Source organism: Neofelis nebulosa, chromosome 5 (assembly GCF_028018385.1).
Source record: "Neofelis nebulosa isolate mNeoNeb1 chromosome 5, mNeoNeb1.pri, whole genome shotgun sequence".
NCBI lineage: Eukaryota > Metazoa > Chordata > Mammalia > Carnivora > Felidae > Neofelis > Neofelis nebulosa.
Genome location: NC_080786.1, coordinates 101,571,727 through 101,593,111, shown reverse-complemented (window position 1 = coordinate 101,593,111; position 21,385 = coordinate 101,571,727). Strand labels below are relative to the sequence as shown.

The window sequence follows — 21,385 nt, the reverse complement described above, 5'->3', positions numbered from 1 at the left end:
TCTCTGCATATTTCATGCATGCTTTCCAAGCTTGAGCCTTGCTGAGGGACTCCCAAGAGTTTACAACCTTGTTCTTCCCTAGTTTAACTGATACCAGTTCCAAATCTCGAAACCTGAAACTGACTATCATCCCCGTTAGTCATAATTTTCTGTTTAGCAGATGTTGTGACTCTTATCCGGGTATCGTAAGCAACAAATGACTGGAAAATGATAAGAAGTTGAACTTTACCTTGCCATTCAGTAGCCTGTGGGATAATGAATCAGAGACAGACTCTAATGAATCGAGTTCTTGCCTGTTTTGACCAAAGTGCTAGAAAGATGCAAATATCTGCTCTGCTAACATAAGCAATATTTGAATTTTTAGAATGGGCTAAGTCGCAGGAGAGTGGACTATGAAGATGAGAATCCTGTGGGGGAAGATGGGATCCAGCAGATGTGCCCCCTTTACAATCAGATATGCCAGAAAGACCGGAGCCCGGGCAAGCATCGTCAAAACAATGACCCTGAGAGAGTGTACATCAACCCGCGAGAACATTATGTGTGATTTCACTCTTTTTTTCCCAGTGGACCTCCTAACGAAATGTTCGATCTTCGACTGGGGAGAGAAACTGAGGACAGCGGTTCTTATCTTATTCTCCCTCGTGTAAAACAATCCCAGTTTATGTGTATCAGAAGTCATGATGAATGGCTTCCAGCCAATAGCAACTTGGTTTCCTTCATTAAGAGTTTCTTAGCCACCAGCTGTGTTTGTGAACTTGACTCTAGCTTTGTGTGTTTCTGTGATGATAGTGTTTAACTACTAACATTTGGCCTACAGTGGCACGTTCATTGAAACATAGAATATCTGCCTGTGATGGCAACAGTGATTCTCCAGAAAGGAAGGCCCCAGCTGGGAGTGTTAACCTTGCAGGGTTTCAGGAAGGCCAGCCCATTTATCTGTAACTCAAGTGAGCAGGAAAAAAAAAAAAAAGGGTGGGGGGAGTTCAAAATCCATTTCACTAATTATTTCACTGGGATTTGGCTTTCCCTGAGGTGCTTAATGCAATTACAATACCTGTGTACAAACAGGAGGCCTGAGGAAAGAGGCAGAATTGGCTCTTTATCCCAAAAAACAACAACAGAAAGCAGTTTAAAGCTTCAAGCCTGTTGGTTGCTTTTAAAGTCTTGTGATAATTGGAATATATGTTCCTTCTTGATCACTAAGGTCCTGAGGGATACTTATTTCGCACCGTTCTCTGACCAGTCTCGATTAGCTGTGTGCTAAGACTCTTCTCTTGCCCTGTTGTTGTTCCCACAGTTCTGTTCTTTCCTAGCCAGATTAGCCTATTTCCCACCTATTAAATTCTAAAAGCCTCGTCTAAATGGTAGACAGCCTTGAGCCCTGTCCCTCTTTGCTGTAGTATTGTATATGACAAGCTCAGCTTTCACTTCTGAAATTCCTTTCAAGCTAATCCTCTCCACACAGGCTTCAGCTACCCTCTGCTTCTTCAGACTACTTCTCATCCATGTTTTATCTACCTCAGAAAAGCCTGCTGCAAAATCACCGTGAAATAACTCCTGCTCTTAAGAGCCAGGTAGAAAATTTGAAAATTAAAAAAAAAAAAAAAAAAAAAAAAGGGCAATATGGCCTATGTGCTAAACCCCCATGTTATCATTTGTCCTCCCCCAGCCCCAAGTTTACCCAGTCAACAAGGGTGAAGAGATGCTAAAAAGCAAATAGTATAGTGACAGACTTACCGGTACAACACTTTGGTGCCTGCAAATGTCTGTCTTGAGTTTTCTCACTTCCCTTTGCCAATGTATCCTCACTGAGATTGAAGGTAGTAATTATAATGAATGGAGGGAGCAGAGGAGGGGGGCCCAGGTACATGCGTAAATGTCAATCACTCTTTTCACATCTTAAGGAAAGCATTGTTTTACTGTGTGTTCTGGAAGATGAGAGGTATGTCACAGATATTAAAAACACTACCGACTTGTCACATATTAGGAAAGAGTGACATAAGGACTAATAAAATAGTACACATTTCCAACCTAAGTTTCAGGAGGACGGGAGAATATTAACACAGATTTCTAATGAGATACCAAAGACACCTTGTGATTCACGTTGTGCTGGCTCTCGTTCTTGTTTGTATGTTGGTTTCCTTTTTTTAGTTGCTGTCCTTTTTCGGACAACTTTTCCAGGTCATTCTACCGTCGTCACACATTCTGCCCCTGTTGTCTTGGTGAGCGACAATTCTGGCAGTAAAGACACTTAAATTCTAACTCAATGCTGTGGCAATTTAAAAGGCCATAGTTCTATGGAATTAAAGGGTAAATTCCAAGGACCGCATTGCTCTATCACTGTCCTACCTCAGAGTTTACTGCCCTTTGTAGCAAGCTGACACAAAACATATTTGACTTCATTTCCATGGAATCCCATCAGTGAATTAGTGTGGCTGAAGGTTCATGAATCCTTGCAACTGTTTTCCAACAGAAAGATGAGTCTGGTCAGAGTTCTCCTGGCGAGTGAAGTGTTTTTATAAATACTAGATGTTACAGAGGAGGAGATTCAGTGGGATGTACTTCCTTTAAAAAGCTTTAAAAATGTCTTCCACGTTAGGGATGGTTTCTAAGGTCCTGCTGAGAAGCAGCTTGTTGAATTAGCATCACAGAAGTTTATATTGAACCTTGAAGGCAGTAAAGTAAGGTGTCTGTTTGCACTAGATATGGAAGAGCTGGGTTTTCGGAGCCATTTGGCCTGTCTTCAGAGCCGTCCCTACCAAGAAGAACCCTCTATATAATTTTTAACATTCTTGGTGCAGTTCCAGAAAAGAAATTTCAGGGTATAGACACCCCTCTTACAGCCAGCTTGTTCAGTATCCTCTTTGCTTCTCTGTCAGCTGTAGTAGTTTTTAACAAACTGGTAGATTCTATAGCTGTTGGCCTTTTCCATGGGTCAGATAAGCTGTATAATTGCTTGTCCTGGTGTCTCCTGTCTGTCCTCTCTGAATACTGAGTGCAGCAGAAAGGAGCTTTAAAAGGGTTGGATCAGCCAGTCCCTCAACCAAAAAACGCCATCCAAAATTAGTCTGTCGATCTCTCAATTTGGAGCTTAGACTACTTGTTGATCCCCATTTAAATTTGGAAGTTAGACTCTTAAAGGTCAGTGAGTGTTAAAATCCACAGCTGATAGGAGATACTCTTCCCATAACTGGTTTACTAAAACACAATGAAACAGAAATAAATCCCCAGAGCGCTTATCCACTTAGGGCCGCAGCTTAACATTTCAAGGGGGGGCGTGTGCTGCATCCCAGACACGCAGCCTTTGCCGCCTGTTTTGTAGGCAGCCCAGCTCCGGGAGTGTGCACTGTGGCCACAGGAGTGGGTCCCCAGGTTCTTTGCACACCACTCCAGAGTAAAGCATCTGTACCATCTAGGATCGGTCTGATGTAATGGGATGTGAGTTTAGATTGATTCTCTTCTATGAGGGTTCTCCTGGCCTTCTTCTGTTTTCTAAGTTTGAAGAAGTCTATGCTCTTTGGACTTGTAACAAAACTCTTAACCTGTGATAGACCGCCCTGTAACACACACATAGTGGATACTAGCGACATGCCCTAGAAACTAAATGAACTGGTTACCTCGTTAATTTTTTATGGCCTTATTTACTCATAAGGAGAGTACAGTTTCTTTGTCTGTCTTCTGAGGATGATTTCCTAAATTCTCTTTCATAGTCATCGAAAATTGACTTTTATTTTTTGTTGTACAGTCTTGCCCTGCACTGGGCTGGTGTCCTTGTACTATTCTTTATATATAACAGAGCCCCCTTCAAGCCTCTTATTCCCTGGGGTGTAGAGGACAGACTATTACACCAGGAACCAAAAGAACAGATTCTCCCAACTTCACCCTTTCTAGCCATGGAAACTTAGACAAGCCACTTAATCTCTCTAGGGCATCAGTTGCTCTATCCATAAAGGTTATACCTTCCCTGTCAGCCTCTCAGGAATGTGAGATAGGAAACTGTAAGCTCCCTTCAAACTGAAAGCGCCTTCTATTATTCTTCTATGTTGAACCTAAACTTCTAGTGCCCTCACCAGCACTGGGGAGAACCAGGTGGTAACAGGCAAATTTCATTTTGACCCAATTTGAGTATAGCCAAGTGCAAGTGGGACTTGTACTTTCTTTCACTATAATAACTATTTTGTCTTATGGAAAGCTTGATATCTGGGCCTTAACCTTTTAGGCCTTGTCTAAAATTGCAAGCGCATGTTGCTGTAAAACCGGTGGCTGCTCATGGTTTACAGATCACTACACATAACAGTGACATTATTGAGTTTGTAGCACGGTCAGGGCTCCCGGACAAGAATCTTACATGAATCCCCTCACGGATGAGGACCAAACTCTTGTTTTGTCCCCCTTCCAGGGGATGGAAAGGCTCACACTCCTATGAGGCACACCCACAGGTCATGCTAACCACCAGCCGGCTGTTACTTCTTTAAAAATCTGCTTTGGGGGAGTGATGCTAGGGAATACATTTTCTTGATTGTTTAATAGACGTGTAAGGAAATACACTGGGGAAAATATATATACGAAATGTTTATTAAGATGAAAGGAAGTGACTATGCTCATTTTTACTTAGTTTCTGAACTTCTCAAGATGCTCAGAAAGGCTCATCTCCATTAGATTAACCATAGCTGCAAAAACAATCAACCAAACAGTTAAGGCCACTCCATCCCAGCTGGTTCGGTTTTAGTGGGCACCAACTTTAACACCTCTTCCTTAACTTTGTTCTCTGATACACTGATTGCTCTATTTAATGCGTCCCGCCTTTATTGAACTCCCAGGAAGTAGTGGCACTCTTACAGTGGATAGAGGGAAAACTAGCTACCTTTGGTAAAAAAAAAAAAAAGGAAGAAGAAGAAGACGGCGAAGAAGAAGAAGAAGAAGAAGAAGAAGAAGAAGAAGAAGAAGAAGAAGAAGAAGAAAGAAGGAGAAGAAGAAGAGGAGGAAGGGTATGAAGTAGAAATGCCAAGTAGGCTGGCAGTGACTCAGCTCTGTGCTTAACTGACAAGGTTCTTCATCCTTGTACTGTTTGTAGATCTTGGAGGAGGACCAGGGACTTCGAGTTCTTCTCATAAACTAGAAGCTGCTATTTACAAGCCTATTCAACTATAGACTGTGCCTGGGTTAATTTTACTGTACCTATAAGGGTATTTGTGTCTCCTCCATTAAAGAAAATTGTTGGCCACTGGACTTGGCTGGTTTGGCCACTTGCAATTGTTAGGTTGTTTTAGTAGCCTTCGGTAGGTAGAGGTGGGTGAGGCCTGTAGCTCTTCTCCCCCACCCTCCCCCCAACCTCACCAGATGATACTTTACACTGGAATCAGCTTTTAGACCAATGTCTGCCTCATTCGTGTTTATAAGCGAGCAGGTATCCTGTACCAGTCAGCCTGTTAAGCTGTAAGCTTGAAAATGTCCCAACTCTGTTCTTTTGGGCAACCCAACAATATCTGATGCAAAGGTTCTACTAGAAGCAAATCCAGCAATACTCCAGTGTATTTACTGTCAGGCGACCCAATTCTGTTTTAACTGCTAGTGACAGAACAGGTTAGTAATCTAGGAATCCAGGGTCCGTGGGCTGCTGGAGCCTCACACCTGCCGATGGAAAGGCTGGGTGAAGTTCCCTGCACTATTTGGCCTCTACTAATTTGACCATTGAAAAGAATTACTTATTAACAAGGTCTCTGGTGTTTAATTACTGATAAAGCTCTTGTGGTAGAAGCCTCTGAAGAGACTGGAGTTTTTCAAATGCTGACAAACCTTTGGAGGATGTTGTTCCTCAAGTAAAATTCTTCAAATGTTAACTAACCATTCCTAGTGTGTATAGTAAGGCTAATAAACATATGCCTAAATAATGTAAATTACATAGAGTGTAACAGGATTTGTTAAGGATTCCTCACGTTATCGTACCTGTTGGCATTTCTCCTTAGTGGCAATCTTTCCTTTCTTGCAGGGGGGTGGGGGGGGCGGATTCTGGAGAGACAGATGGGCAGAGGGGAGAGGGGTCCGCTTAAAATTTGCAGCTGAAAAAAATTTTTCCATTCACAAATGCAAAAGGAACCCTCACGTCTGCAAACATTTCACTATTTCAAGCCTAGGTTATATTTACTTTAAAATTATCTCTGCAAAAAGGTTAGAGGTGGGAAAAGAAAGGCCATGTTTACCTTGACAGTCAAAATACATAAAATATCAGGTTGATTTCTACTGCATTTTCATTACTAAGTTATTCTCAAGTTTCAGTTTGATTTTGGAAGTTTGGAGCTGAGTGCACTAGGATAAAAGAGCATATCAAAAATTCAGATGACAATATCTTTTTATCATACATTATCCACTGAGACCCTGATGTGGAAGTTCTTTCTGTATCTCAGGGAGGAGGGAAACCACCACCGATAAATAAAAGGACTCTTCATGCCAATGCTTGGGAATAAATCTCTTCCATCGGTCCCTTCCCAAGAATATTCTAATCAGTGTTTGGGGGCTATGGCCATGATATATATGTATCAAGTTACATACCTCCCTGCACAAAAAAGAACTAGCTATATTCTATATTCTTTACGAAAAGTTGCCCTCTTGAGGTCTTTTCCAGCACTTGTCATTTCCAGTTTTCACTATCAGGGCCCCTATGGCCCAGAGGATCCTTGGTATCATGACCTAAACTGGTTGTATTTATCATCATGACATGGGATTGGACTGTGACAGCGGGTTAGAGGGACACCCAGAGGGAAAGCCTCCCTGGGAGGCTTCCAGAACATCAGATTTGCTACAGCGGCTTAGAACTGTGACCCATTCTGCTACAAATCTGTCTGACAGCCATGAAGAGATGTTTCATGTGTCTCCTCCAAAGGTTAGGAATATACTTCAAACATTCCTAATGTCCCATAATAACTCACAGTGGATCTATGAAGCCCAGGGTTCCACATGCTTTTCCAAGCGAATGGGCACCACTGTTTTGGTCTGCCGATAATGACCAGTATTTTTTCTTAATCCACCCTAACACACTGAATGAGGCAAAATTAAATTCCCCTCACAAGTCATGTTGATGGCTCGGTGTTTATCATATTTTAACTAGAGGCAGCAGTATTTTGTCCTAAACGCATTAGTTTGCACTTCCCCATACTGTGGCTCATTTATGCCTCTGCTTTCTCGCATGGTCTTATGAGACGTTGCGTATTTCAATACCCAGAAGAGCATTTGTCTTCTTAGGTTTCGTTGTGTACTGGAAGTTCCAAGTCTTTTGTAAAAAAAATGTTAAGTAGCTGGTGTTGCTACTGGATCCCTGGATTATTCCATTTGTCCATCCAGAAAAGTTCCTGTTTATCCTCTACCTTCTGTTTCTATTTCTAAGCCAATGCTTTAAGACATAACATCTGTTCCGGCCTATTCTGTCTCCACGTGGCCTTAACCTCTTAACTTCTGTACTCAGTCTCACTCTGTACATTAGTACTCTGTACCTCATGGGGCTTTGTGGAGGCAAAAATAAGATGCTTAAGGGTTGTCTTCAAGAGAGGTCCTACTTTTAAAGTGATTTTATAAAAGCCCCTTGGCTTAGAAATGAGAAACTCTAGAGCTCTAATTCTTTTCCTATTCTTGTTTTGCTATTTTTATTTCTGAAAAGTGATCTCTGTCTGAATAGTCTTTACTCCGGTTTTAACTTTCTTCCCATTAACCCTTTTCACACTGAAATTGTCCTCTCTACCTTATCCGTGCTCTGAACGTTTTACTTATAGAGCCAAAGCTAATTTTCCCACAGCAAATCCTACCTACTCTTCCTCCCATCACTGAACAAATTACTCCATAAACAAGCACTTGGCCTTGCACACAAGAAATCAGAAGCTAATGAGACTCACTCTGGCCCTGAGAAGATTTGACCTTATGCCTTGGCTTCCCCACTTAAACTGAGGTTAATTCTTCTATTTCACGGCACCTGGGTGTTGTGAATTCTGACTAATAAATGGTGGAAAGCATTTTGCAAATGTCCTGTGCTATATAAACGTGTGGCGAATAATCTGGAGAGTCTTCAAGTAGAAATGTATTCTTGTGCAGCTCAATTCAAAATACTAATCCACCCATTGTTTTCAAATAAAATATTTTACTAACCTGTTTCTTCCCTTTTTTTTCTTTTAAAAAATACTTTTAGTAAAAATCAGTTTTCTAGTTGTTTGAACTATGTATAGGAAGGAACCAATAGTATACTTGCTTGCCAGAAAATGCTCAAATTGTCTTTTAAGTGTTAAAACTAAAAGGGTTGCCTAACAGTGTAGTGATGTAAGGAGGAGGATTTTAGCTGAAATGTGGCAAAATATCAAAATACAAAGATTAGCTTTGATTTTCAAGATTGTATTATAAGTAGTAGGGTTAATGTGGTTGTTATAGATACTCTTTATTTTTAAGTTACCAGAAATTATCTTTTATTTTTGAACTCTATGGTTCTTGACATGTTTTGAATAAAGTTTTTATCAACTAAAGTTTTTCATTTACTTTATTATCGGCAAATCAGTTATGTCTGAAATGCATGTAAAAATGGATAACCTAATTACATGACTGTAAAATTCAAGATTTGAAGAACATCTTTTGTAGAAATAGTGAATTTCTGTACTGGCATCCATTTAAAAAAAAAAGATTTTAAAAATAGCAACAGAAGGGGCGCCTGAGTGGCTCAGTCTGTTGAGTGTCTGACTCTCTGTTTTTGGCTCAGGTCATGATCCCAGGGTTATGGGATCAAGCCCCACATTGGTTGATAGACATTTGGGTTGTTGCCACTTTGAGGAAGGAATTATGAAATATGAACAATGCTGCTAGGAACATTCATGTACCAGTTTTTTAACAAGTGTTTATTTTTCTTACATATATACTTAAGAGTGGAATTGCTGGGTTATATGGCTTAACCTTTTGAGGAATTGCCAAACTGCTTTTCCGAAGCTGCTGCGTGTTTTACATTCCCATCAACCATAGGTACAGGTTCTGGTTTTTCCACAACCTTGCCAACACTTGTTATCTGTCTTTTGGTTATAGTTTTCCTAGTCAGTGTGAAGTGCTACCTCATTGTGTTTTTTATTTGAATTTCCCTGATGGCTCATGTTGTCTGTTTTCTACAGCCCTTTAAAAATATGAAACCATTCTTAGCTCATGGGTCATATAGAAACAGGCTGCAGGCTGGATTTGACCCATAGTTTGCCAATCTTTCTGATCTAGAAGATAGGATTAGTAGATACACACATAAAAATAGGTATTATGAATACATTCTTTATGTTCAAGAACGTAGAGGAAAGCATGAGCCTCTTAAAAGGAGATGTGGAATGTTAAAAAGAATACAAGTGGTAAGGGTGCTGATAAAAGGGTGGATTAAAACAACAACAACTTGGTTTACAACATTTGCTGATTCCCACGGTGTAAACATCCCATCATGGTCAATTTTAAGCTACTGACAAAACATCACTGAAGTTTGAAAGGGACATGCAGGATTGGCACCTGCAAACATATCACTGACATAAACCATTTCTGACTGGACACTCGAAGCTGTCATTGGTCTCCTACTCCTAGTCCTATAGCCAGCCCATAGGAGGGAGAATTTCTACCCTCCCATTATGTTACTGGATTCCCAAATAGTCTTCATGCCAGCCTTCATTACTCTGGGATCACAGCCACATTTCCACAAGGCAGATAAGTGCATACACATGTACACTCCTCAGTGTGCAACAAACGACAAAGCAAGAAAGGGGAACACATTCTGATCCATCCAGAAGTCTTCCCAGAAAATGCTGTTGAATAGACAGGGAATGGCCTGGTAAATAAAAGAGCAGACATATTCCACACATATAGCTGGTTTGTGCAAGAGTGCAAATGTGGGAGTAGGACAAAAACTTGGAGAAGCTTTGTCTTGGTGGTTAGATATGCAATTGTGAACTCCTGTGATCAGATATTTTCCCTGCATGTTTCTTCTTCCCAGAGGTTCTGGGAAAAGCCTCAACTTTAGATTTATCCTTTTACAAAAAGCACAATATAAGGGGAAATGAGTTCCATCTAAATGCTCTGAAATTACTTTAAAAAAGAGCTAGAGGAATTAGATGGCGAATCATCCAGACATTTATTAGTTCATATGTCAGACTTTAAATAGGCTTTGAACACATTTCCACATGGACATCAGTTCATGAACTGTGTATAAGAATAGCCCAGCCTTGTCCACAATCTCCTGGGTCTTCCTTTGCCTTTTCTAAACACTTTCTTTCCTACTGATGGTAAAACCCAAAGTTACAGTGTGGGATTGGTGCTTTTGACCTATATTTGTCAGCTCAAATCAGAGGAAAGCAGCAGTGGGCATTATGTTATCTTGCTCAGTATAGCAAAGGGTGGAGCTATTCATTAGAACTCACAATTGTTGATTACCCAAATATGATATTTCCTAAGTAGAAATGTGGGGGCAAAGGGACTTGAAGAATCTATGACTTTTTGTAAACTCCTGTGCTTCTGTTGCCTAAAGCTAAAGAGAAAGCAAAGCCTTTTCTAAAACGCAAAGGACATTCCAGCACAGGTGTCCCCTGCTGTAATTCATGCCAACTTCCTGAGTTTCCTGGTATAGCCCTGCCTTCCAAAGTCAGTCCTGTTAAACCCGTGTTCTGTCCTGAGGTTCTCAAACTTTAGCTTGTGTTAGCATCACCTGCAGAGATCGATGAACCTCAGGTTTTTATCCCAGAGTTTCTGATTCAGTAAGTGGAGTTGTGGAGAAACTGCATTTCCAAGAAGTTCCTAGGTGCTGCTGCTGGCCCAAGGATCCCGTAATCTACACACACACACACACACACACACACACACACACTGCAGGTCAGGCCCCCTTGGCTGCTACTGTCACCCAGCTGCTCACTGGGACAACAGCATCCACCTGGCTGGCTTCAGGCAGTTTCACGCTTGATCTCTGTTAGTTGGGGGTCTTATCATTTGGGGTTCTCTCCTATTACCATTTGTGGTCCTTTCATCATCGCTGAACACTTTAGTGATGCTGGAGCCCTTCTCATCAGGATGTTCCTGATGGAACATGGTATGGTAACATTGGTAAATGGTATGGCCTCCAGGCCTTTCTATATAATATAATCCCTCGACCGGTTACTGGGCCTCACCTAGTATCTAATACATGTGTAGACATTCTAGTAAGTCCATGTCCCTGAGCCTTTTAACCCTTCCTTCCTCAATCTGCCAAGGAAATTCTTGCATTTCAGCTTCGTTTAGGCCATTGCTTTCTCCATGCTCCTAGGAACCATCCTAGTGCAAGGTGACACCATCTCCTGGGGGTCTTGCCAAGGCCTGCATCCTGTGTCTCCAGAGAGGGCTCCCAAGTCAGCGAAGTCCCCTAACCAGTCCTATGTCCCAGCTCCTCTTGCTCAAGCAGCCTCCGAATCTAGTCTCACTCGTGCTGCCCCGGCGTCAGCGAGTATATGTTGGCTAGGGCTTGCAGCTCCTTTGGACTAGAGTCCCTTTTCACCCTTCCTGGGCCCAGCCCGTCCCTGGGTGATCACGCTGTGACTTAACCCTACCACTAGCCTAGTAGCCAGGAGGAGAGGTGGGGATAGATCTTGAAGGAGGCACATAACTCCTACAGGCCTACCTTGGTTGGGTATTTAACGGTCTCCGGAGAACAGCACTAGATTTAATTCTGGGCTTGGGCCTCAGCTGCAGGATGCGAGAGTATCTTTGTAAATATCAAGGAGATCTTCTGGCTTTCATATTTGGCTTCTATTTGCCTGTTAATTGCCTGCAGCTTTTCATTATCTTTTGTGTATTAATAGCTTTTAGCAATACTCATCCAATTCCATTGTCATTAAAGTCACTGTTTCTCCCTTCTCAACACCCGATAAACCTCACCTGCTAGTTCATTTCTTTTCCACAGATATATTTCTTAATTTAACCACCTATTGGACTATCACCATGGGCCAGGGGATGCCATGTTCTATTTCCCACCAAGTGGATCCTCATTGCCTGCTGGGTGGCTAGTGATTCGGCCCCCAAATCCCATCTTATTGACTACATCCTAGGACCACTTCTAGAACTATTGCACGCTGGGATCTCTGGAAGCAGATGCTAAGATGGATTTTGGTGTGCAGGGAATTTTTTTTTTTTTTTTTTTGAGAGAGAGACAGAGAGAGAGAGAGAGAGAGTCCAAGCAGGGGAGGGACAGAGAGAGACAGACAGGGAAACAGAGGATCGGGGCTCAAACTCATGAACCATGAGGTCATGACCTGAGCCAAAGTCGAGGCTCAACCGACTGAGCCACCTAGGTGCCCTGTGCAGGGACTTTTTTACTTTTTTTAAATGCTCTATCTTACATGCAATTTATTTATTTCTTTTAATATATTGTCAAGTTAGCTAACATACAGTGTATACAGTGTGCTCTTGGCTTCAGGAGTAGATTGCCATGATTCATCGCTTACATACAACACCCAGGGCTCATCCCAACAAGTGCCCTCCTCAGTGCCCATCACCCATTCCCCCTGCCTTGCACCCCGCGCCCCCCCCCCCCATCAAACCTCAGTTTGTTCTCTGTATTTAAGAGTTTCTTATGGTTTGCCTCCCTCTCTGTTTGAAACTATCAGGGACTATTTTAGAGATGACGGCCCATGGAGGGAGGGAGTGGAGGCAAGATCGGGTATAGAGATGGAAAAACTGTGACGCAGGGTCCGAAAGCCTCGGCCCACCCCCACAGGGATCTCTGAAGTATGTACAGCTGGCCCATCAGAGTTACCCCACATTGGGTAAAACAGCCAGGTCTCCATACCCCTCCCTCCCTCAGTCACCGGATGTGCGCTGTCCTGCCTCTTCGGTGAGGAGGCCCCTCTGCAGCAGGGTGGACCTTAGAGGCTGAGAGCGAGGGCAACGGGTTCTTCCTCCATGTCCACTGCTCACACCAGGAGAGAACTTGAAGGAAGCTAGTTACTTTCATTAGAACGGTCGCTATTTCTTTACAGACTACGAAAGCTCTGAAAATGGTAAGATAATGTGTAAATTATGGTGTTTTCTGCCTGTATTTTTCCCCCCGTCTCTCTTTCCCCATTCAAGGGGATAGTTTCCTCATGTCAGGAGAGGTTTGTTCTGTTCTTTTCTGAATTTTTCCCTAGCAGCCGAAAACTATTATTCTGAGAATAGAGTTTGAAGAGAAGGCAATTTCTCGCAAACTAAAAAAGATGCTCGGGGCGCCTGGGTGGCTCAGTCGGTTGGGTGTCTGACTTTGGCTCAGGTCATGATCTCACAGTTCGTGAGTTCGAGCCCCATGTCGGGCTCTGTGCTGATAGCTCAGAGCCTGGGGCCTGCTTCAGATTCTGTCTCTCCCTCTCTCTCTGCCCCTCCCCATTCACACTGTGTCTCTCTGTCTCTCGAAAATAAATAAACATTAAAAAATTTTAAAAAAAAAAGATGCTCTACGATGGTAGGTCCCACAAGAAATATCCATTTGCACGTTGTTTTTGGTATTTCTGTGCATTAGCGATAAAGACTTAGAGAGAATGGTTACCCAGTCAGTGGGGAGGTTGGACTGTCCTGTGTCCTAGTCCTCCTGGCCAACGAGAGCACAGTGGTGGACCCAGAGAGACACGTGGTCTGACACAGCAAGGGACTGAGCAGAAATTTCCCATCGCTTTTGCCACCACCACCTCGGCACTGTGTAGGACCCCAGGACTTTGAAACAACCTTGAAATAGAAAAGGTAAGCGGAAGAGTGTTGCCAGAATAGCTTTGAATTTCCAACTCACCTGTTGGGATGGAAGCATGGCTTTGGAAGAAGTTGACTAGAAGAGGGGCGCCTAGGTGGCTCAGTCAGTTAAGCGTCTGACTCTTGACTTGGGCTCAGGTCATTATCTCATGGTTCATGGGTTTGAGCCCTGCATCGAGGTCCACACTGTCAGTGGGGAGACTGCTCAGGATTCTCTCTGTCTCTGTCTCTGTTCCTCCCCAGCTTGTGGTCTCTCTCTCTCTCTCTCTGTCAAAAGAAATAAACTTAAAAAAATCTATATAAAAAAAGAAGTGGACTAGAAGAAAATAGACGTGATATTTCCTGCACACCTATGTGTCTGGACTGATTCAGACCTGCTTCACATAAAGAAGGGACCCCATCACATCAGTCCTCCTCTGCCCTCATAATCGCTCAGGTCCCCAGTCCCCCACCTCTTCCACCTGTACCTACTGTGTGCTTAGGCACACTGCCGGCCAGATGCTGAGAGGCTGGGGAGCACTCTATGCAAAGCCTCACTCCAGATCCTCTCTTGCCACCTCCACGCCCCCCACCCCCGCCCACATGCTGTTTCTTGCATTGACTGCACCTTGACTCTAGTCCCACAAATATTTATTTATAGCACATCTGGAAAAATCTTGACTCCATCCATGTCTTGTTTGTATCCTCAGTTTTATTCAGCCGCACAGTCATGTTCCTTTCCTTCGTATCACTCATCTTGTATCTCTTTTCTTGTTTCGTTTCCATTTCCACATATGCGAGGGTCTCTGAGAGTTCTAACTGTGAAACAATGGATTGTAGTATTTGTCATAAGAAATCCTGAAATGCTATTTTAGAAATGAACTCTTAAAACGCGTAGAACATGCGAATACCGGTTTTAGAATTCTTTGGAGTATTAAAATAGAATTTTTTGGTAGTAATATCAAGCAGAATCAAAGACCAAAGGAGGGTAGTACATGTTTCAAAATCCCATTAGGAATATCCTGGAAAAGGGGCAGCTGGGTGGTTCAGGTGGTTAAGCATCTGACTCTCGATTGCAGTTTACATGATCTCGCAGTTTGCGGGTTTGAGCCCCGCATCGGGCTCCATGCTGACGGTGCAGAGCCTGCTTAGGGTTCTTCTCTCTCCGTCTTGCTGTCTCCCTTAAAATAAATAAATGAAATTATTTAAAAGGGATATACTGGAAAGAAAAAGTTGAGATGTGTTCACATAGGTCATTTAATGGGTCTCATCCAGATGCTTATCATGCTTCAAAGATGATTCCCCTTTATAACCCCTGGCCTTGTCAGCCCATGTTTCAGTGAGCTAGGCTTCCACTGAAAGTATATGAATTTTCCTAACTCTTCCTTCAGGAATTCAGACTCTGACATCTTTGTACAGCTTCTCTATGGTTATCCTCTTTTCCTCCATTCTTACAGCTCTCATCCATTGTGCAATCTCAACCTTTCTCAGCTTTCTGTGATATTCATTTGTTCATTCACCCACTCATTCATTTACTCATTCATTCATTCACTGGTCCAGTACATATGATTGCACACCTGCCAAGTTCTGCTCTAGGTGCTAAGGCCAGGGCAATGAACAGAACAAATAGAAACAGAGGAGGGGAGAGACAGTAAACAACTTAATTTTTAAAACAATTGTAAGAGAGAGATAAATATAAATGAAAAACAAAGTAGGGGAGGGAGTTAGAAAGTTTTGGGGGCATAGTGTTTACAATTTAGATAGAGCGGCAGGGAAGACCTCACTGATAAGGTGATATTCAAGTAACGGTATTCCCCCAGGAGGGCCATGCACCTGGGGAAAGATCCTTGCAGGCAGTAGGAGCAGCAAGTGCAAAGGTCCTGTGGCAGCACGATGTCCACCACATTTAAGGAATAGCAATGAATGAGTGAGGGCAAAAGAGGTAGATGAGGTCTGAGAGGGAATGGAAAGTAGGCACTGGATCAGGTACTACTTTGTGGGGCGTTGGAAGGACTTGGACTTCCCCTTGCATGAGCTAGGAGCCATTGGGAGGGATCCCCGACAGGGGAGAGATATAGTCTGCTTATGCTTTAACAGAATCACTCTGGCTACCGTGTTGAGACCAACCGAAGAGAAGCAAGGACAGCATTGGGAGTCTAGTTTAGAGACCAGTTAAAGCATTTAATGGTGGCTTAGATCAGGGCAGTGACAGGAAAGCTGGTGTTTATACTGAGGGTGTACCCTCCTAACCATCTGTCCACGCTCTGATTCTGCCCACGTTCTCTAGGACTGAACCCCTTTCGAAGAGTCCTCTCCTCATGTCGCTCTCTTGCTCAAGAATGTGACAATAACCCCTTGCTGACCAAATCATGTTCTGTTTTCTAGTTCTCTAACCTTTTGCAACTTGTCATTCTACCTCTCTACTTTATCCCTTCCCACTTCCCAGCACATGTTTTCCATTCCCACCAGCTAATGTGCTGTTCCCCCCACATAGAATGCCTGCTGTTCTAACCTTTGCCGGGAGAGCCCACACTCTCTTCTTGCCGGGATCCTTTCCACTTTTTCTTTTTTTTTTCCTTCTTTCTTTCTTTCTTTCTTTCTTTCTTTCTTTCTTTCTTTCTTTCTTTCTTTCTTTCTTTCTTTTTGAGAGAGGGAGAGAGAAACAGAGGCCCCAAGGGAGTGAGGGGGCAGACAGAGAGAGAGAGAGAAAGAGAGAGGAAGAGAGAGAAAAGTGGAGCTCACCTGATGTGGGACTCGAACTAAGGAACTGTGAGATCATAACCTGAGCTGAAATCAGATGCTTAATGACTGAGCCACCCTGGCGCCCTCCTTCTCATCCTTAAAGCCCATTCCAAGTGCCCTCCTCCTGATGTCTCCCGCAGTCGAAAGTCCTTGTGCCTGTGTTCTCTGGCCTGGCCCTTAGGGGCTGCACCTCCCATGCTGACAGTTTAGCTCACGCCGGTTTGCACTGTTTTCTCACTTGGTCTTCGGTGCCTCCATGAGTTCATAAGCTCCAAAATGTCAGGGACTGGTTACAATATATTTTTGCCTCTTCCATCGCTCCTCCAGAACAGCTGAGGCATGTCATGTATATTTGAGAAACATTTGCTGGGTTGAACAAAATGCAATACATGCTCTTCAAAACTAAGATAGCTCTTTCCAAAAATGCCCTGCAGAGTGATCTGGCAGACTGTCTTGAACGAGTTAAAGACACATGAGAAAACAGGACGACGTTCCCACCACCAGCAATTCCTTGCTCGTGCTCCAAACTGCTTTTCCCTAGGACTCTCCCTGGAGTGGTAGCACGCTTCAATGCCTCCTCCCCAGGACCATGCTGAGATCTCTCCTACGGCTCTTGTCTAACACCTACCCCCTGCAGCCTGCTGCCTGGTGCTCTTCTAGGGATTCAAGAGCTGGCTGCCTTCTCCCCGCTTCCCCCCTGTTTCCGCCCCTCCCCACCCTGTCTACCCTTTCCCCCACGTTGTGTGGATTATTCACAGGCATTACTTCAAGGATGAATTTCATCAAGACCTGTTGAGCTGCATATCTACACAGTCTCCACATTTTTCTTACCAGCTGTGGACGTTTTTGCAAACTCTACATTACCACCTAATTGAAATGGCTGCTTGGTTCCATTCTTCTTATTAAAGACAGATTAAGAAAATCAGTTCAATACCTTAGCCATTTTAAAGTCATCATTAATCTCTTGCTCTTGATTTCCAATCTGGCTTTAAAAAAAAAGACCTCCCTACAAATCCGTCTCCGGCTTTTCAGTCCCCTCCCCCACCCCCTGCTGGCATCAAAACAAACTCCATTTGACTGCTCTTTCCACTCCCTTTAGCCAGCTTGACCAGTTATCATTTTTTTTTCCTTCCCCATTGGGCCTTTTCTAATGCATACCTTTTTCCTCACCCATAAATCTCTTGTAATTTCTTCTTTGAAGTTTCTGGTTGTTCAAGAACTTGAACGGTGAGAAGAAAATACATTATCTTGAGTTTCATTTAGGGTCTCCTCAAGAGCTCTCTCCTTGTTTTCTCTGATGATGTTCGTAGCCCCTTGCCACCTCCATCTGCCAGTCCCCACAGCTGAGACCTCTCAAATCCCAACTGGTGGCAGGATCTGGGCTTGCTCCCAGGCCTTGCCTGGAGAACGTTTGGAGTTGGTACCTAGGCGTTGAGGATATTCTCATCCAGCCAGCCCTCGCCTTGCATGTAAACTCTAGTAACCGGCCTCCTATTTGGATGTTGGGGCCCAAGGATCTGACCTAGCTTGTCCAGATCCTCAGATCATCCGGTGGGTCCCCCTTAGCCTTGCCGGTCTGTCCCCTGAGCCACAGGCAAGGGCCCAGGGGTCTGCCTTTGCTTGCTGCAACACCCTGATATAGCCTCACATTTGGGTAGACAACATATTTAGTTCTTCATGCCCTATCGAGATCAGGGACACCCACCAAGGATCACTCAAGGAACTGCTCAATGCCAAGTGCTGTCTGCTTGGGCGACTGCCGGCACCTCATACTCCGGATGCGTGCTCTGCCTTCCTGTGTGAACGTCTCTCCACTATCTGCCCCCACATGCGTAGGTCTGACCTGCTTCGTTTCTAGCATGCATCTTGATCTGACGTTCACTGCCATAAGAGGGTTGAATGATTTCTGTCCATCCCCGGGTCCACCCTAGGCTTTCCTCCCAATAGAAATATCCTCCGGACGACAAGCTATTAAACAGTGTGTGTTTCAACACTGTCGATCCTCAAAAACTCTTTTCCATCCTCCAGCACCTCCCTCCCCAGTGTCCAAAGCCCTCTTGCCGGCAGCTCGGATAGGCCCCCCTGCTCCCAGCTTGAGAGCTGTCGCCTTCCTCAAACCTGCCCCCTTTGCCCTCCCCTTCTTTTAAACTTTTAAATTTTTCTAATGTTTAGTTATTTATTTTTGAGAGAAAGAAAAAGAGCGAGAGCATGAGTGGGGGAGGGGCAGAGAGAGGGGGAGAAGGAAAGACTCCGCAGCGGGCTCCATCTGATAAAGCATGAGGTGGTGACCTGAGCCAAGATCGAGAGTCTGATGCCTAACTGACTAAGCCACCCAGGTGACCCAAGAATATTTTAAATCAGAGGAAAATGCTAATGATATGTTGTTAAGTGAAGCAGTAAGATTGAAAATATTGTATCCTGTGATCTCCGTTATGTCACAAATGCTGTGGTATGGTGTGTGTGGTGTGATACATACATACCACAAATTGTGTATGTGTGTATTGTATAAATAAGGCTGGGTAAATACACTAAATGTTAACAGCGTTCCTTTATAGGATCAGAAATGATTTTTATATTTATGTTTGTGTCTTTTCTCAAATTATCTATAATAAACAAACATGTATTACTTTTATAGTCTCAAAAACAGAATTAAGCACACAAAGGGGGTTAGGCTTGAGTTCAAGGTAAACGTTAAAAAAAATTTTTTTTTAACGTTTACTTATTTTTGAGAGAGGGAGAGAGCACGAGCAGGAGAAGGGCAGAGAGAGGGAGACACAGAATCAGAAGCAGGCTCCAGGCTCTGAACTGTCAGCACAGAGCCCGACGTGGGGCTCGAACTCATGGACCGAGACTCACAAATGGAGAGACCGTGACCTGAGCTGAAATCGGATGCTGAGCCACCCAGGCGCCCCAAGGTAAGCATTTTTAGCGGCTGGAGCTGTGGATGCAGGGAGCACCTCCGTGTGGACAGGAGGGACGTCCACACAAAATAGTACTTCTATCAGTGAGTTTTCCTGCTTCATCGCTGGAGAAATCACACGCTTTCAGCTTCTTGGCTTACGAGTATAACATTTGTTCTCACGTTCAAGAGGAACATTCAATGGGTTGAGCATAACAATCATAATGGTGTAAAATTGTGTTTGTTGAGGGGCACCTGGGGGGCTCAGTGGGTTGAGTATCTGACTTGGCTCAGGTCATGATCTCACAGTTTGTGAGTTTGAGCCCCGCAGCAGGCTCACTGCTGTCAGCGCAGAGCCTGCTTCAGATCTTCTGTTCCCTTCTCTCTGTGTCCCTTCCCCACGTGCCCTCTAAACATTAAACAAACAAACAAACAAACAAACTGTTTTAAAACTGTGTTTGTTGAGATAAACTCCACACAAGGAAGATGCTGGAACTCTAACTGATCGGCCACCTTTGACCACCGTGTCCCTGTGACTCTTGCCGGACATCCCCGGCAGAGAGTGCTGACCAGGCTCACGCTGCTGGAACCCTGTCCCTGAAACGAACTTTCTTTGAGTGACTTCCTGGAGAAACTGCCCTTCTGTCTTCTGTTAGAGGAGGAGGCAAACGGACAGTGGAGCCAGCCGGGGAGCCAGGGGAGGAAACCTCAGACGCCTTCCTGGGCTGGGCCCACATGTGGTTTTGGTTTTTCGAGGCACAGGCAGCTGTGGTGTAAGCCAATGCTTCAGGACACCCCTTTTCTCCTGGTGCCACGGACTGGTTCCGGTGGGAAGGCCTTGCTGGTGGACTTTTTGAACTCCTTGCCTTTTTGCCCCCACAGGTTCTGGGCAGGTGAAGGACGGTTCTGCCCCGACTCCTGCCCTCGTCTGAGCTCCGTAGCTGTCAGCAGCTTCTCTTCCCTTGGTGGCACAAAGTTTCCCAGCTCTGACTTATGCATTCCTTACTATAAAGGCTATATTTTCCTAACCTCAAACCCGAACATGTGGGGACAGGACACTTTTTCCCAATTTGCCTTGGAAAAGTCTTTTCAATATAGAAATTAGGTCATACGTAGTTATATTTAGCAAAATGCTTCTTTTGAGGAAAAACAAATGCACGACACAGAACTGTCCCAGCATATCTGGTTCTTGTGGTCACTGTACTTCTGGCTGACTGTCCTGAGGAAACCCTGGAGCATCAGTGGGGTCTGCCCTCGGGCCCCCTCCCCACCTAGGTCAGGTTACTCCAACCTAAATGGGCTTCTTCTCTCTAATGCTGCTGCTCCTGGGAGAACTTTGGGCAGAATTACTTAGTCACCTATGAACTAATAGGCTAGCAGTTTTCAGCCACTCCAAGCTTATTCCTAAAGGAGCTTTAGTGTTTACACTGCTAAGCTTTTGGCACAGTCTATGTATTTGATAAACAGTAAAAAAAAGAAAAGAAAAGAAAGGAAAAATTACATCTGTCCTCTCCTATTTTTCAATGATAGTCTTCATTTTCTTCAAAGGTCAACTAAAGACAGAAACAATTTATCTCAAATTGCAAGTTATTTGCAGTGAATACCTGAACAGTCAGCTCTGATGGGGGCATAGGTGGGGAGCGAGAAACTTCAGGGAGCTTCTCACAGTCTCTAGGGCCACAGTCTCTAGGGCCACAGGGGGTACGTAAGCTCCGCCTCTGTGGAAGGTTAGCTTTACCACCAAGAACTTGCTCTTTTTTTTTTTTTAATTTTTTTTTCAACGTTTTTTATTTATTTTTGGGACAGAGAGAGACAGAGCATGAATGGGGGAGGGGCAGAGAGAGAGGGAGACACAGAATCGGAAACAGGCTCCAGGCTCCGAGCCATCAGCCCAGAGCCTGACGCGGGGCTCGAACTCACGGACCGCGAGATCGTGACCTGGCTGAAGTCGGACGCCCAACCGACTGTGCCACCCAGGCGCCCCAAGAACTTGCTCTTTAATATTTTTTTTTTTAATTTTTTTTTCAACGTTTTTTA

The 21,385-nt window shown here is 44.0% G+C and overlaps 1 protein-coding gene across 1 annotated transcript in view; it reads left to right on the top strand.

Moving 5' to 3' along the window:
* The window catches only part of NECTIN3 (nectin cell adhesion molecule 3), a 135,448-nt gene extending 126,947 nt beyond the window's left edge, over window positions 1-8,501 (top strand). The window contains exon 9 of the mRNA XM_058731477.1: window positions 365-8,501. Coding sequence (XP_058587460.1) covers window positions 365-544 — 180 coding nt within the window. The 3' untranslated portion in view covers window positions 545-8,501. The remainder of the gene's footprint in view (window positions 1-364) is intronic.
* Window positions 8,502-21,385: the final 12,884 nt, after the last annotated feature.